Consider the following 17,508-nt stretch of genomic DNA (forward strand, 5'->3'; position numbering starts at 1 on the left):
CTCCTTGGCCTTGTCAATTGTCTGGCTACCTTTGTTGAAGTTCTAATTTGGTCGTATGGCTTGAATGTTCTTTTAACAGTCCATGTTTGCATCTTGTTGGATGATGTTTCTTTTGGGGTTATTGACGTTTTTACCCCTGGGTTTGGTGTATGGCTTCTGTTGAGTTTGCTCTATTCTGTTGGTGTGTTGCTGCATTGGGTTTTTGACTATTTTTCCCCCGACTACCCTGCTTATTGATCGATGTGCCTCGTTCGTTTTTTTACCTTTCTGAGCCTTATTTGCTTATGTTGTATTGATGGTGTTGTTGTTGATTTCTGGGCGCTGGTTTTTTTTGAGTTCGTATTTTTCATGCTGTCTGGGTATGATGTTGTCAAGGTTTAAGACTTAGTTTTTTTCCTGTTGTTTGCTTTGTTATTTTTTGGGGTTTTCTTGGAGTCCCTATCCTGGTTGTTGCTTGTTGGTTTTGTCTAAGTTTTATTGCTTAGTTTTTTTGGTTTCTCTGTATTCTTAGATTGCATTCTTTTTTCCTTTTTGTTAGCACCTTTTATTCTAATGATATTGAAGCCATTCAAATTTGTTGAGAGAGGGATTGCTCAAGAGTTTGCAAGAAAGGAATATTGGGAATACAACTGATAAGGTAATGTTTCATTGCCATTTCTTTTAGTTACTTATTTATTATTGCATTGTAGTTTCATTTTCTTTTAACATAGCATTCATTGTTGTGTTAACAACCGATGACTGGTTCTGTTTTATTAGCAATTAATCCCTTCACAGATGTCTTACTTTCTAGAAGTGATGTTATCAAGGTTTGCAAAGAAAAGATTCTAAATAGGCCCCATGTGTGTGGCATTGCTCATGCTACTTATAATGACATGATGAGAAGTTCTTTGAAAGTGATATTGTGATGTTAAAGAATTAAGATAAGTAAAATAAGGGTGTCTAAGTAAGTTTATTATATTTTGCATATGGTGTAAATGTTAATATATATCCTTATCAGGTTTGTACAAAGTCATTTCTATATTATTTTATTATTATTAATTTTTTTTTGTAAAATGGAATTTATGTTTTATGTAATTTGGAAACCGGAGTTGGAAAGAGTGTGACAACAAAATTAGCTAGGGATGATATGATAGAAACTGGTACATTGAAATGACAGTCAAAATAATTCAAACTAGATGTGTAATATAAGCTTTTGGTAATGCAAAACATCCATGAATAATTTTTTTAGCCGATATGTAGGTTGTTAATATCTTTTTTAATAACTAATTAGTTGGAATATTTGCATGTTTGACTTTGATTTTTAAACTTTTGATATTGTGCAGGGGAAATTAACTGATATTCATTAGAGAATTCTTTGGTATCATGGAAAAAGTACTCGCATCATTTCTTATGTTTAAGGTAACTATTTATGAATTTTGTGTAGTATGTTATTGGAAATATTTAGGTGAAACTTGAAATAGTGATTTATACTTTGGACTTTGATTTAGAGTATACTAACGTATTAGTGAAATAATTGTTGTATCTCATGACTTTCAGGACCAACACCTCCATCTTTTCAAATTTTAGCAGGCTATATGTTTATGTCATCGGAGGTTCACACTTGAAGCACAAATGAATGCAACCATATTGATATTTGTGGGAAATGGAAAAGAAGTTGGTGTCTCTGTTGGGTACATTTGAGAATTGAGATATCTTTAGATATTTTGTAAGATAGGTTCTTAGTGATATTAACATGTAAAAATTCATTTAGAAATTAATATGGTGACATTTTGTTTGTTGAATTCAAAAGTAGCTATATTATATACTAGTTGTAACCTGCATAATTTGTTGGTAATGGTATTTATATTTTAAATATATATGTTTTTTAAATAAATTAGTGTACTAAATGACATAGTTGTTTATCAAGTAACTGGGCTTTGATTTGCATATGAAAACATTGTTGAGAGTTTTTATAAGACCCGGTTTTTTACATGGAAACCGGGTTATAATCCATGTAAGGAAGTGGCATCGCAATTGTTATATGACCCAGTTATATGATAATGAACCGGGCTCTTTTTGTCATTAAAAGACCCGGTTTAAAACCGTATTTTCGCGTAGGACTCGCCGAACATCAAACCCGGTTGCAAACCGGGTTCTTTAATTGATTTAACCGGGTCTTTTGACTATTTTTGTAGTAGTGATGGTTCTTTCTGGGTATGTTTTTCTCTATTACTTATAATTTAATCGTTACTAAAAGAGCATCCTTATTCATATATAATCTGTTTCTTATTTCTTATTGTTAGTAGTGTGAAATTCCGGCAAAAAAGTTGGTTTAGCTCAAAATTTTGACTCGGTAGATTCCTTTTATAACACTGATATGTTGCCTTTTAGGGATTATATATGACTGAACTCTTGATCAAAAGAACTCTGCGATACTGCCCTTTCCCACAACAAAGTTAATGTTGCAACTAAATTTCTTCTAAATTCTTAATATAATTGTTTCAAGTTATATTTGACCTAATCACCTCATCAACTACTCTTTATACCATCTAATGTTTAGGATTATGCAAGATAAGCGGGGAACACTAATATAATGGTAATTGTGAAACTTTTACTCTTTTAGCAAGGAAAAAACAATGGAATATTACATATTAGGTGGGGAAATTTAAGTCTGCTGCTGGAAAGGGCATAATGGTACAACCCTGAAGTTTATCATACACACATGAAAAACATTAGAGTTTCCAAAACAATTTTTGGCTGATAGTTTATACCCACATATCTAATATAGTTTGCTTAATTTGTTTGCTCACATTCTTGGTTTTCATTGTCATATAGTTCTTACTAGGATCGGAACATATGATTCTTTATGGATTGAATATTCTTAATTTGTTTGCTCACATTCCTCGTTTTCTCTTGTACGTGATCAAGCTTTTATATTTTCTTCTATATCATCGTACTCTTTTAATGTAATGTTTGAATTACTATGTCTCCAAAAGTATTAAATATGATTGAATTTAAACATGAATCAGTTGATTATACGTATGTGATGCTTGTTAATCCCCCACTGTTTTCTTTGGTTGCATCTTAAACGACATTTGCTGAACTTGGTCATTTTCCTTCTATTATTCCAGGCTCGAAACGAAGTTTTTGGCTGATATCGTTCATACAATTCACAATAAACTAGATTTCAAATTGGTTAGTCTTCCACCAAATCTAACAGGGATAGACACTCGTGATAAAGATATCAATTCCTGGCTAAAGCAATCTGAAGAAGAATTTTTGGCATGGGAGGAAGTGGGAAGACAATGTTGGCCAAGTGCATTATAGATTCAAATTGGCGAACTTTTGAAAACATTAGTTTCCTTGAAGACGTAGGTGGTAGATGCAAAAATTCCCGTGATTTATGTGAGCTACAGGAAAAACTTTTGGGAGACATTTTAGGGGGCAAGAATAGAAAAATACCTAGTGTTTCTCATTGTATGTGTAAGATTGAGGAGGCCTTACAAACAAAAAAAGCACTTATTGTTCTTGATGACATTGTCGAACAGGGCCAGTTAATAGCTTTACTTGGGAATAGCATGATTAATACACAAAGCAAGATTATTATAACAACAAGGGTTCTAGATACAGAAGAATGGCTTGGCCCCAGATCTTTGAGGTGTCGAAAATACAAAATGAAATTATTGGATGACGATGAATCACTTGAGCTTTTAAGTCGTCATGCATTTAGATCAAAAATTCCCATGGAAGGATTCGAGAAGTTCACAATACAAGCAATACGTTATTGTGAAGGGAATCCACTAGCTCTTGAAGTGTTGGGTTCGTCTTTATTTGTTAGTGCAGACATACCAAAGACAGATAACATCCTTCACTGGAGAAGTACATTGAAATTATTGGATAGAGAGATTGATTCTGGAATTCAACGTGTACTCAGGAGGAGCTATGAGTTATTGCCACGTCACTCTAACAAGGAGTTGTTTTTGCATATTGCTTGTTTCTTTATTGGCACGGACTTGGATTATGTGGTAAAGATATTGGAGCATGATTACTCAGCATTATCTGGGATTAAGACCCTAACTAATAGATGCCTTCTTTCTGTGTCACCAAACAAAAAAGTAATGATGCATCGGTTACTCCAAGAGATGGGGAAAACGATAGTCAATGAAGAATCTCCGAAAGACCCTACAAAACGTAGTAGAGTGTGGCTTAATACGGAATCCTATGATGTGTTAAGAAAAGGAAAGGTGAGATGCGTAAGATAATGTTGAAGCTTATTTTGCCTTTCGCGCATTGCTTTTCATCTAAAATTCTACAGCTTTGTCCTTTTTATATTTAGGGTTCAGAAACAATGGAAGGAATGGCACTTGACATGCAAATGTTAAAGGAAGAGAATAATGTATTCAAGGTAATACATTAGTTAAAAATGATGCATTTTCTTTATATGTAAAGAAAGAACTATGAAGATTTTCTTAGTACATCATAATTCTTGTAATTTGTCTTTTGTTTTTTTGTCTTTTTGTTGTTCTTTTTTTTTTTTTTTTTTTTTGGGAGGGCGGGAGGAGGGGGGGGGGGGTGTAATCAAGTCAATTGGGCACCAAGCTTGAGCTCGATTCCACACTAAAACTTGATTGAAGCTCGAGTTTGATGTAGTAATCAATACTTTCGAGCTCAGCTCAACTCGGTATAGTGCTACCTTTTTCAGGCTGGAGATGTAGAACGTAATGTATCTGAATTTATCTCAGTAATTTTCACTTTACAGCCAATCAGGACCTTGAGCATAGTATCATGACCCTTAGGGTATGTTTGGTGCATTTAATTATATAGATATGAGGTAACGATACTAATTCTTTTTTTGCTAACTTTGCAGATTACAGAGCTGATGACAGATTCGCTTAAAAACATGGATAACTTGAAATTGCTCCAGCTCAAATTTGTGCAAGTAACTGGATCCTACGAGAACTTTTCAGAACAACTAAGATGGCTCTGCTGGATTGGATTCCATTTAAGAACCATACCTTCTGATTTATTCATGGGGAACTTGGTTGCTTTAGATATGAGCTATAGCTGCCTGGAAGTCTTTGAACTACCCATGGTAGGGAGTTATATATCCTCTTCTTATTTCTTGTCCTTTTAGCTTCTCTATTTTTATGGTCATTTGGTGGATTTACAATGCTAAGTAACTCTTGTTACTTTTTCAACAGGTTCTTCCATCATTGCAGATTCTCAATCTTAAAGACTCCCACAAGTTACTCGAAATCCACAATATTTCCCGACTCCCTAATCTTGAGACTCTGATTCTCTGGAACTGCCACAGTTTGGTTCATGTTTGTGAGACCATTCGGCTGCTTAATAGTCTTGCTCTATTGAACATGACAGGGTGTGAGAAATTGTGGAAGAATTCATGGAAGATGCAGAATACAAATCCATTAAAAGAGCTAAAAGTTTCAACTTCTGATGAACAAGTTACAGGACAATCTACCTTCTCCTTGCCACCTTCATTGCAGCAGTTATTCCTCAATGACTGCTACCTTCAGAGTACTGATTCTTCTCCTCTGAGTTTCAGTATTCAATCGTTTTTGCATTGAATCTAGGAAATAACTATTCGAATTCTTGCCTATGTACAATCATCTTAAAAATCTCCGTGTCCTTGACTTGACTTGGTGCTTAAGACTTAAATGGATTCTATGTCTTCCTACTACACTTGCAGAATTGTATGTATATTACTGTAAGTCATTGGAGAGAGTAACTTTCGAATCATGTCGATTCACATTGCAAGAGTTCGGCTATGAAGGCTGTCTTAATTTGTTAGAAATTGAAGGCTTTATTAAACTAGTGCCACTAGTCAAAGTTGATGAAACTGATTTGGGACATTTGAAATGGCTAAAAGAACATCAAAATCGTGAGCTGTGCCTGGTTGGAGATGATGAGCTCACCAAAGGCAGAAGTTTGTGTATCCAGGTTTGCTGTTAGTGTCTCTAAAAATCATCACAAAGATACAAACTGCAAAGTTATTAAAATATGAATGCCTGAAGTGTGCTGTGTGTGTGGTGCAGATATTGTATGAATTCAACATAATGAGCGCTTCTCTACCAGACATAAATGATCCTAATATGACACCTGATTATATATCAGAATCCACATCATTGTCATTTAATGTGCCTTTGGGACCAAAGGATAGGAGGCTTAAGGGATTAAACATAATTCTCAAGTATAAAACATCAGGTGAGGATTGGGCATGGTTCACTAAAATCACCACTAGCAATGGTGTTGATTTGATGTATAATCCCATAGTCTTTGGCAAACCTGCATCTGGTGAAGTTGGTATATGGTTAAGCTATTGGCCAATTGGAAACACATTGAAAGTTGGAGATAGAGTTAATGTTTCTACCACTGTGATGAATGGGTTGGAGATACTCGAGTGTGGTGTAAGCCTTGTGTACACACATGATGATGATGAGGTAGTAAATGAGACCATGGAAAATGACATGGAATGGGTAAAAATTCTTGGAGGAGATTATTCTGGATTTCAACTAAGAACAGGAGCATATTATCTTTGTCGCCGTGATTTCTTTGAGTTTATCGAGGTTGGAAGACTGACTCCTGATTGGTTTAAGATTTTAGTTGGTGATACCGTTGACTGTACAGGTATGCTCTTCTTTTCAAGCTAATTCTGGCCAGTTTTTAATTATATTTTATGCCACAAAGTATATTTCTCATATCACGCATTGTTACAGAGATACGAGGATGGAGAAAGACAGGCACACCTCAGCAGTTGAATCGGTCATTTATAGAATTGAAAACTGTTAAATGCATAGTCCGTGCTTCTGAATCGGTAGATTTTTGTTTTAATATTTTGATGTTAATTTGATGATAAACCAAGATTCGATTATATGTGTTTATCGAAACAAACAGGAACAAAATTACAAGATTGGAGAGATGTCAAAATCATCTCATGTTGGTAAAACTCTGGGGATCCCATCAATGATTTCTGCTACTGCATCAAAGGTAATTTTACATCAAGCCTAATAATTAAACAGACAAGAGCTTAGTATTGTCTCACATATGAATTTTACCTTCTCCTCAACTTACAAATTTACAAGCAACAGCATGCGAACACTGATGTGGACACGTCTAAAGCATCTATTGCTGAAACTAGTGAGTTCACATCAAGCTCACTCAAGGAGACGATGAAATCTGCCACTAGATCTGAATCTAGTGTCTCAGAATCAGAGGTAATATAACATTAAGCTTAGCCGATATGAGAAATGGTTCAGTCATTCCGTGTATATGATATTTACCCTTTCTGTATTTGACAAATATACAACTAAACAGTCGGTGGAGATCACATCAATGAGCCTACACATGAAGGAGATGAAAGCTGTCACTGAATCTGGTGACTCGCCAGCAAAGGTAAGTAGAAAAAATATTTGCTGAAAGAAGGGTTACAAAAACTTGTATTCACCCACTCCACTTCATCAAATGGTGTGTGTTTGTGGGGGTTGGGGTGTTAAGATAGGGGTAGGTAGAGGTAGGAGTAAGTGTGTGTTTATATTTTAGAAATATTTTGGAATTAGAAAAATGTGGAAAACAATAATTATTGGTTTTTCAAAAAATTTCAACTTCTTTGTAGTTTTAGAAAATGGAAAATTTTCATTTTCCATGAAAAATTTAAAAAAATAGATAAACTAAACGTGTTTTCAAAATTCTCATTTTTCTTGGAAAATTTTTCTGGAAAACGGCTCATTTTTCCGCAACTAAATGCACCCTTACATTTTATTAATTTTAAATACTTTGTTAAGAGGTTTATTCTTTTTCTTCCACGATCATGGAATGGAATGAAAATTGCAATATAATTTACTTTTTATGTAACATTTCTAGATACCATTTATTTTTAATTTTTTTTTCTCATTTTAATCGATGTCAATTTTTTATTATTTTGAACATAAGAAAAAACATCACTTTTAGTCTTACTTATTTGGGGTTTAGTGACCTTTTATTATGCTTAATCTATAGTATTTTAAATAAATGTTTGTGAATTATGATTAAAATAATATATAAAATAGATTTAAAGTTATATACTGTATTTACATATAATATAAAGAATTCATACAAAAATGCTTTCGATTTCTAGATAACAAGTACTAAAAATGTTCATGGAATATAATGATTCATTACATTAGCTTGTTTATTTAATTTCCTTGTATATTCCATTATTTCATTATTCCCTTCCATCCAACCAAACAGGACATAATTAAGTATTGCAAATGAAATTATAAATTGATGCAATATACTCCTACCCCAAGAGACTTTCTAAATTCAGAATTGACATCATTTTTCCAGGAATAATGAGACGTCTGTTATTAGAGAAATTGTTGGTATTGTGGGGCATAAACTCTATCCCAATGCATTTAGTACACCGCCACATCCAACCAAATAAGAACTAAGAGGGATGATGCGGAAAAACTAAGCTGGCTGCAGCTATTTGTGAGTCAACGGAAATAATCATTTCCAAACGATGAAAATTCAAAGTGAACAGTTATAGATCGTGATTTGTTTCTTATTATGTAACATTGTATTTTTTTCAAGTTAAGTTTTACTTTATTTTACATTTTGTTAATTTTATTGTGCTGGCTGAATTATGGATCTGTCAATCAATGTTTGCCAAACAATAGGAAGAATTAATTTCGGAACAGGCCCACGGTTTGCTGCAGCCATCAGGACAGGTTTATAGTCTATAGACCATTGAAGAGACAATGCCACGAAGGAATGCGTAGAAGCATGTCTTAGAAAATCTGTAATATCTTATTGTAGGCATGACTCGGTCTCATGGGAAACATATGCATGCATGCACCTTAGTGGAAAATGGTACTTGTTGGTGTTTTATTATTTATTTGTATTTTCTATATAGTGTTTGACCCATGTATTTGTCCCTCTTCATATATATATATATATATATATATATATATATATATATATATATATATATATATATATATATATATATATATATATATATATATATATATATATATATATATAATGTTGGAATGAGAAGGGGAATCGGAGAATAATCTTGAAACATGGTATCACATCTTATCACTAAGTTCTTGTTGAGGTATGAAGTCTTCTCCAACATGGACCACTTAGATCACAATGGGGCACTTGGGGGGGGGGGGGTTCATAGAGCATGTGACAAAGGAATGGATCATCTGAGAAAGGAATGGATCGTCTGACAAAGGAACGGATCAAGTGCCAAAGGAACGGATCATGTAGAAGGAGGTTTGGAACACCTGGAAGAGATGTGGAGTACTTGGGAGTGATATGGAGCAACGAGGAGACCTTGTTGCGCCATATGTTAAAGGGATAGGCCAAGAAGGATGCTCTTGCGCCATGTCATTCCTTCTTGTGCCATAATGCTCCATCTTGCGCCATGAGGGCTTCCTCTTGCGCCATGAGGATCTCTCTTGCGCCATGAGGTATGCTCTTGCGTCATGCATGGCTTCATTGCACCATGCATGTTCCTGTTGCGCCATGGTGGTGTTGTTGCTTCAATCTTGATGTTCTTGGGCCACACTTGAAACCACTTGTGCCATCCATATTCGTGTTGCGCCATGATGGCGCAAGATGGACCATCTTGGTCCTTGATGAGCCAAGTATGCTATGAAGTCCTCTATGATGCTCAAGATGGAAGAATGAACAAGAAGATGCTGCATGGCAGAATATGATTGGTTGTCACCATTCATGGGTCTATAGGCCAATGGGCTTGGCCCATTAGGGTTTTAGGTTTGATCACTCAAGTATAAATAGGCTCATAACCCCCATCATTGTAAATTGTTAGATTTCTGTGAGAGCTCAAAATGAGATACAATTTTGAGTGTTTGTAATAGTTCCAGAAAGTTAATAAAATCCTCTCTCTCTGTCTCTCTCTCCCTCACACTCTCTCTCTCTCTCTATCTCTCTCTCTCTCTCACCACATTAAATATTGTGTTCACTTGATTTACATTTTCAGAAGTTTTATTTTCGCAAGTTCACCAAAATTTGTTTTGATATTTTTCTGAAGTGCTTAACTTGTTTTGTTGTCACCCAGCAAATTGGTATCAGAGCTATGACTGAAGACGGTAGAGTAGAGATTGACAAATTCAATGGCCACGATTTTGGTTTCTGGAAAATACAAATCGAAGACTACATAGACCAAAATAATTTACATGAACCATTGTACAAAACTAAACATGAAGAAATGAAGCAGGATGATAGGTGCATTTTATGCACCTATTTTGCATGTTTACTTCCGTCCTTTCATAGCATTCTACTTCATAACTCTTGCATTTAGTTAATTATTAGGGCAATTGCATATTTCATTAAGAATGTCTGCTACTTCATTATTTTTGATTTATTTTGCAGGCATTATGGAGCATGCATCATGGAACTTGGAGCATGAAGAGAAGATGAACCGGTCATGCAATGGAAGAGAACAAGAAGACGGAACCCGAGTAATTGTGCATTATCATCATAGCAAATGACTACGTTTGAAGCACGGCTCATGTCATACCGACATGGGTCGTGTTTGTCCTTTCTCATCTTATATTTAGAGCAACATGACTCATGTTGAAGCTAGACTGAAGATGGAGCCAACAGTGAAGACTTAATGGACTTTTAGCAAAAAGCATGGGTCATGCCAAAAACACATGGTCAAGACAAATGGTCATGCCAAAAACACATGGGCAAAACGCATTGTCATGCTAAAAACGCATGGCCTTATGGCAAGCACGTGGACTTTAATAAAAGAAGGGAAGACGTCATTTTTAGAGGGGAGACGGTTTATGGAGCAACTAGGGGCGATCTTGGGCGATTTTGGGAGAAGTTTAGGAGCTTTTGAGAAGGCCTAATCAATACAAACACTTTTGATTTCATTTTTGTAAGCATTAAACATTCTAATTCCATCTTTATAATTGTTTGATTTGTTCTTAGCCATGTGTGGCTAAGAAGCCCTAGTTTTTAGTTCTTGTTCAAAACATGTTGATTGCTTGACTTGAAGCATATGATTTGATGTTTGATTTGTGATTCTATTCTAGTGATTATGTTTTCGTTCAAACTAGAATTCTTGAATTTGATTTATGTTTGATTGGCCACTTTCATGAATTGAATTTTTGTGTAGTTAATTAACTTTTAGGGCACCTAATCATTCTATAAAGTTAATGATTGGTAACAAACAATAAGTTTTCTTATTGTAAAACATATATCACATGTTTTCACACTTCCGAGCGTATGAGAAGAAATGAACATTGTTGGGAAGCTTGTACAAATCTTAATGCATATTTTCAATACAAACTAAGAGCGTGTTTAGTTTGAATTAGTAAAACTAGGTCTAGACAAAGAGCGTGTTTTGGTTAGATAATTTAGCAAGCAAGAGGTATTAGAGCGCGTTAATATCTTTTATTACCAACTTAGAATAGCAATCACAAATTACATCAAGTCATAATCAGGTTAAATGACAACATTGAGAACTAGAACTGGAAGCACTTTTACAACTTGTTTACAAATTTATTTCATTTTCTGCATGTTTCAAAGTTGATTGTTATTTTCATTATTTGACTTTTTGCAAACAAATCCCCCTTTGTGACCAAAGTACCTTGCGCAAAGAGGTATAGACTTTTATCCCGCGTCTCTGTGGTTCGACCCTGCTTGCCCTGTACTACTTTTTAGTGCATTAAACCAGTGTATCTGGAGTCAATTACACCCCTATTATTTGTTGGGTTTGACACGCCTAACACAGGAGGATTGGGAATTGTTAGATCGGAAGGCACTTGGTGTGGTGAGATTATCATTGGCAAAGAATGTTGCATACAACATTGTCAATGTGAAGACTACTCATGATTTGATCAATACACTAACATGTATTAAAAACCTTTAGTTGCGAATAGGGTTCACTTGATTCGGCAATTGGTAAATCTGAAGATGAAGAAGGGTGGCTTAGTGACTGATAAAGTTAATGAATTTAATTCAATCCTTTCAAGGTTGATGTAGGTTGATATTAAATTTGAAGATGAAGTCATGGCATTGCTACCATTACCATCTTTTCCTGAAAGTTGATTCGGTACAATGACAACAGTTAACAGCTCGGCTAGGGGTGCTAAGATGACATTTGAAGGCATTCACGATTTAATCCTTAGAGAGGATGTACGTAGATGGAGCGTTGGAGAAGCTTCAAATAGTCTTCTAAGTAATAAAGATATAGGAAGGGGTCCAACAGAGGATGTGGGGGAAGTAGAAGATTGAATTTGAGAAGGAGAGGTGGACAGAACAGCAGGAGGGACGTGACCTGTTTGAACTGCAAAGAGAATGGTCATGTCAAAAGTCATTGCCCAATTCTCATGCCGGATAAAGGCTAAAAGGAGATGAATATGGCAGAAGATTTTGAAGGTGACGCACTCATATGTTCAGTTAAAAATTCAATAGAATCATGGGTGTTGGATTCTGGTGCATCATGTCACGCTAGTCATTCCAAAGATGTGATGCAGAACTTCAGGCATTACCAAGGGAAGGTCAGGCTAGCAGATAACAAGTTTCTGGATATCATGGGTGTTGGAGATTTGGTTCTCAAGACGACTCTGCGTACAGATTGGATTTTGAAGAAAGTCAAGTTCATTTCAGATGTAAAGAGGATGTTGAGTTGGACAACTTGATAATGAAGGTCTTCATGTTACATTTTTTGATCACAAGTGGAAAGTGAAGAAGGGAAACTTGATCATTGCTAAGGGTCAGAAACATGGTACACTATATATGGTGGAGGTTTCTGAAGAGGACGCAAGCACTGTTGAAGGAGTTAGAACATCCACTCTATGCCAAAAAGAGATTTGTTCATATGAGTGAGGATGGAATGAGGAAGACTGTATCCAGTGGGAGGATGCCAGAATCGAAGAATGTGACAGATGTTTCTAAGCCATGTTCTATTGGCAGACAAAAGAAAGTCAATTTTGCGAAGATAGGAAATCCACCTAAGTTTGGGAAGTCGGTTTCAGTTCATTCTAGTGTTTACAGTCCAACTTCAGATTCTTCAGTGGGAGGATCTCATTATCATGCAAAACCTATCTTTCGTCAAAGGATATGCAGATGTTCAAGAAAAAGTGGGAGCTCTGATAAACTTGGAAATAGTGGGAGCTCTGGTGATAATGGTTATAAGGGTGGAGATGTAGGTGTTTCAAAGATCAAACCACATATTATTCAAAGGACCACGAAGCAAAGTACTCCAGTGAGGTATTCTCCATCAACCAATGACATGTTGATGTGTGAGGATGGGTCAAAACTAGAGGCCTTGAGGATGAACTCCATATAGTAGGAAAAGGCTATGGATAACAAGTTGTGCGGACTGCAGAGCAGTAAGATGTTTCAAGTTAAGGATGGGATAGATGACGGTAAAACTTGCAAGGGACGATTGGTGGTCAAGGGAATATAATAGAAGGGAGTGTATGATTCTCCAGTTGCGAAGATGACTACAATTACTTCTATGTTAAATGTAGTGGCCTCAGAAAATCTCCATCTAGAGCACCTAGATGTGAATACAAGTTACAGCTGATATCCTTTATGATAACTTGGAAGGAGACATCTTGAAGGCATAGCCAAAAAGTACTCTTACAACTGGTAACAAAAAGCCGGTGTTCAAGAAGAAAGAAAACATGTATGACATGAAGCAAACTTCTAAGCAGTGTTACTTAAAGTTTGATAACTTCATGAGGAGGAGTAGGTTTAGAAGACGTGAGGTTGATCACGGTTGTTACTTGAAGAAGTTAAGCTCCTCATACATCATCCTCATATTAAATTCGTATGACGTGTTGATTGCTGGTTCCATCACGTTGAGCTTAAGATGCGGCTGACCAGATAGTTCAATACAATTAACTAAGGGACTAATAAGCTGAAGAAATTCCTTAGTACGGAGAAATCAGCAGATGAATATACTAAGGTGTGTACCACTGAAAAGTTGAAGCCATGCATGGATTCAGCTACCCTTCCAAGATTTTAAGGACGGCGGTTGGCGTAGAAAGGGAGAGAGATTGAGAGAATGATTAAGACTTTGAATGAAAAATGAAGTTTTTCAAGCCTTCAAGTGGGATATTGTTGATGTATGACGTCTTGTCCAACATGGAGCACTTAGATCACAATGGAGCACTTGGGGTTTAAGGAGCATGTGACAAAGGAATGGATCGTTTGACAAAGGAATGGACCAAGTGCCAAAGGAACAGATCATGTAGAAGGGGGTTTGGAACACCTGGAAGAGGTTTGGAGCACTTGGAAGTGATGTGGAGAAACAAGGGGACATTTTTGCGCCATATGTTAAAGGCATGGGCCAAGAAGGATGCTCTTGCGCCATGACATTCCTTCTTGTGCCATAATGCTCCCTCTTTCGCCATGAGGGGTTCTTCATGCACTATGAGGATCCTTCTTGTGCCATGAGGTATGCTCTTGCGTCATGCATGGCTTCGTTGTGACATGCATGTTCCTATTACGCCATGGTGGTGTTTTTGCTCCTATCTTGATGTTCTTGTCCCACACTTGAAACCACTTGCGACATCCATATTTGTGTTTCGCCATGATGGCACAAGATGGACCATCTTGGTCCTTGATGAGCCAAGCATGTTATGAAGTCCTCTATGATGCTCAAGATGGAAAAATGATCCAGAAGATGCTGCATGGCATAATATGATTGGTTGTCACCATTCATGGGCCTATGGGCCAATGGGATTGTCCCATTAGGGTTTTAGGTTTGATCCCTCAAGTATAAATAGGTTGATACCCCCATCATTGTAAATTGCTAGATTTTTGTGAGAGCTCAAAGTGAGATACAATTTTGAGTGCTTGTAATAGTTTCATAAAGTTAATAAAATCCACTCTCTCTCTCTCTCGTTCACCCGTGGTTGTAGGTCACCTTGATCGAACCACGTTAAATATCGTGTTCACTTGATTTACAATTTCAGAAGTTTTATTTTTGTAAGTTCACCGAAGTTTGTTTTGATATTTGTTTGAAGTGATTAACTTGTTTTGTTGTCACCCAATAGTTCTCTCTACCCTAGCCACCGATCTCCTCTTTCTGATGCCAAACCCTTCTGGTTCCCTCTATTCTTTCTTTTCATTTGATATTTGTCTTTCACTACTTCTCCCTTTCTAATTGATCTCTGTCTTTCACTACTTTTCTGTTTCTAATTTATCAATGGGTGAAGGTGAAACAACCGATAAACAAGATATTTATGAAAAATCTTATGGAATAAAAAACATCAAGGCATCGATTATGTTGATTCTTTAATTAGAACGTCTCAATTATGATGCTTGGCGAGAGTTATTTGAAAGTCATCGTAATGGCCTCGGGGTCTATACATAATTGGAAGAACAAAACAAAAAATATCTGAGTTATATCAGATCATGTAGAATGGGAAAGGATCGACATTGTAAAGATGTGGATGTACAACACTGTCTCTCAGTCTCTCTTATAAGCTATAGACGGTGTTGAATAATAATTCTTCTGCTTGGAAAATATGGAAGGATCTTGAATCTTTGTTTTTAAACCTACAATGATGCAAAGGATATGGAGGTTGATAATGAGTTGCGAAATATCAACCTGGACGACTCTAACATTGCTGCCTATTTTTCAAGATTTAAATCACTTGTAGATTTCCTTGAGAACATCAAATCTGTTAGTTCTAAACAAACGAAAGGAAGGAAAAAGGTTTTAAACATGAGAAAAATGAACACATGAGATAAGCTAAGCAAAGATTGGAATTGGGAAATTGAAATACCTAAATCATTGAAATACATGGCTTATATATATATTATTTATAACTGAAAATTAACTAGAGAATAACTATTCACTAACTCCTAACTAAACTTATTCAAATAAAAAACAAAACTAAGAGAAACAATAATTACTTTTATTGCTCATTAGTGGATTCCTTTAAGCATATTTTCAACACACTTTTCTTTAAACTTGCTGACCGAAAGTGGTTTTGTGAAGATGTCTGCTAGCTGGTCCTCAAACTTGAAGTAGACTTGCAGTGACTTCATCCTTTTACTACACTTCTCTCAACAAATAGAGCTTAATGTTGAAATGCTTTGTCTTCCCAAGAAATTCCAGATTGTTGGAGATTTCAATAGCCTCTTCATTGTCAACAAAAACCTCAATGCTAATTTTTTGTTCTTCTTGCAAATCATACATAATCATTTTCAGCCATAAAACTTGATTTATTGTTGTTGTAGTTACTATGAATTCTGCTTCTGTAGTAGATTGCATTACAATATGCTGCTTCTATGAACACCATGAGAAAACACCTAGGCCTAGGATGAAATAGTAGCCTGATGTGCTTCTCATGTTATCAATCGATCTTCCCTAACCACTATCTGAGAAACCATGCAGCTTGAATCTTCGATTTTTCTCGAACTTGATTCCTAAATTGATGGTACCTTTGATGTACCTTAATATTCTTTTTACTGCCCTAAAATGTATCACACTTTCACAATGCATAAATCGTGACAAAATACTAATAATAACACAATGCCTAGCCTTCTCGCTGTGAGATACATCAAACGACCGATTAAGCTCCTGAAATAAACTTCATCAACTTTATATGCACCATCTTCTTTGCTAAACTTTTATTTCTCATTCATTGGGGTGCTCACTGCTTTGCACTCTTCCATTTGAAATTTCCTCAAAAATTCCTCTGCGTATTTCTTTTGATAAATGAACACCATAATTTTGTCTTGTTTAATCTCTATGCCAAGAAAATATGATATGAGACCCAAATGTGTCATCTAAAAGACATGCATCATCACTTTTTTTAAATTTTTTATTTCATGTCATGAGTTGATCATCAACATGAACAGAGACAATAAGAATGTTAAATATGGAGACTAATCATCAGGATTGAAATTTAAAGACTGTATATTTTTATTTTGGGAGCCGATCTCAAGATATTGGGTGTGCCCTGGGTGGGCCAAAAAAATGTTTTTTTTCAAAAGGGCTTGGCCCTTTAAATGTTTAGGTCAAATTTTCTTGTTTATATACTCATGAATAGTCGTATCTATAATGTTGTAGCATAAAAGCATATGTGGAATAATCTCTCTCTCTCTCTCTCTCTCTCTAGTTTGACAGTGGACCTAGCATATCGCAAGATAGTGCGAACCATTTAAATCTATGTGTTCTGTGTGCTTTGATTTTCGTTTTTGACTTCTCGTATTCCTCATAGTTGTTTTCGTTTATCGTTTTGTTCTTTTCTTAACAACTGGTAGATGTAGATTGAGGATTACTTATATAAGAAGACAGGAAAGTGAAGACCGATAAATTTGAAGGCCATGATTTTAGATTCTGGAATATGTAGATTGAGGATTACTTATATTAGAAGAAATTACACTTACCTTTATCTGAACAAAAACCTAAGAAGATGGATGTAACATCCCAAAAACACAGTCTGAAAATTTCGTTTTAAATTAGTAATAAAACCATATTCATCAAACGTCATATAAGATTCATAAACAATGCATCTCAGA

At 35.6% G+C, this 17,508-nt stretch overlaps 1 protein-coding gene across 1 annotated transcript; it reads left to right on the forward strand.

Annotated features, from left to right (window-relative positions):
• The first annotated feature begins 3,263 nt into the window (after nucleotides 1-3,263).
• On the forward strand, nucleotides 3,264-12,069 carry LOC145126944 (TMV resistance protein N-like). Its single transcript, XM_079062209.1, has 13 exons — nucleotides 3,264-4,223; nucleotides 4,316-4,384; nucleotides 4,847-5,071; nucleotides 5,181-5,541; nucleotides 5,687-5,937; nucleotides 6,033-6,624; nucleotides 6,714-6,811; nucleotides 6,892-6,984; nucleotides 7,080-7,211; nucleotides 7,312-7,389; nucleotides 10,067-10,136; nucleotides 10,381-10,469; nucleotides 12,004-12,069. Exons 1-13 carry the CDS (start codon nucleotides 3,264-3,266, stop codon nucleotides 12,067-12,069), a joined length of 3,084 nt encoding a protein of 1,027 aa, XP_078918335.1.
• The last annotated feature ends 5,439 nt before the right edge of the window (nucleotides 12,070-17,508 follow it).

Source organism: Lactuca virosa, chromosome 7, assembly GCF_052849685.1.
Source record: "Lactuca virosa cultivar CGN04683 chromosome 7, Lactuca_virosa_CGN04683_v6, whole genome shotgun sequence".
NCBI classification, from domain to species: Eukaryota; Viridiplantae; Streptophyta; class Magnoliopsida; order Asterales; family Asteraceae; genus Lactuca; species Lactuca virosa.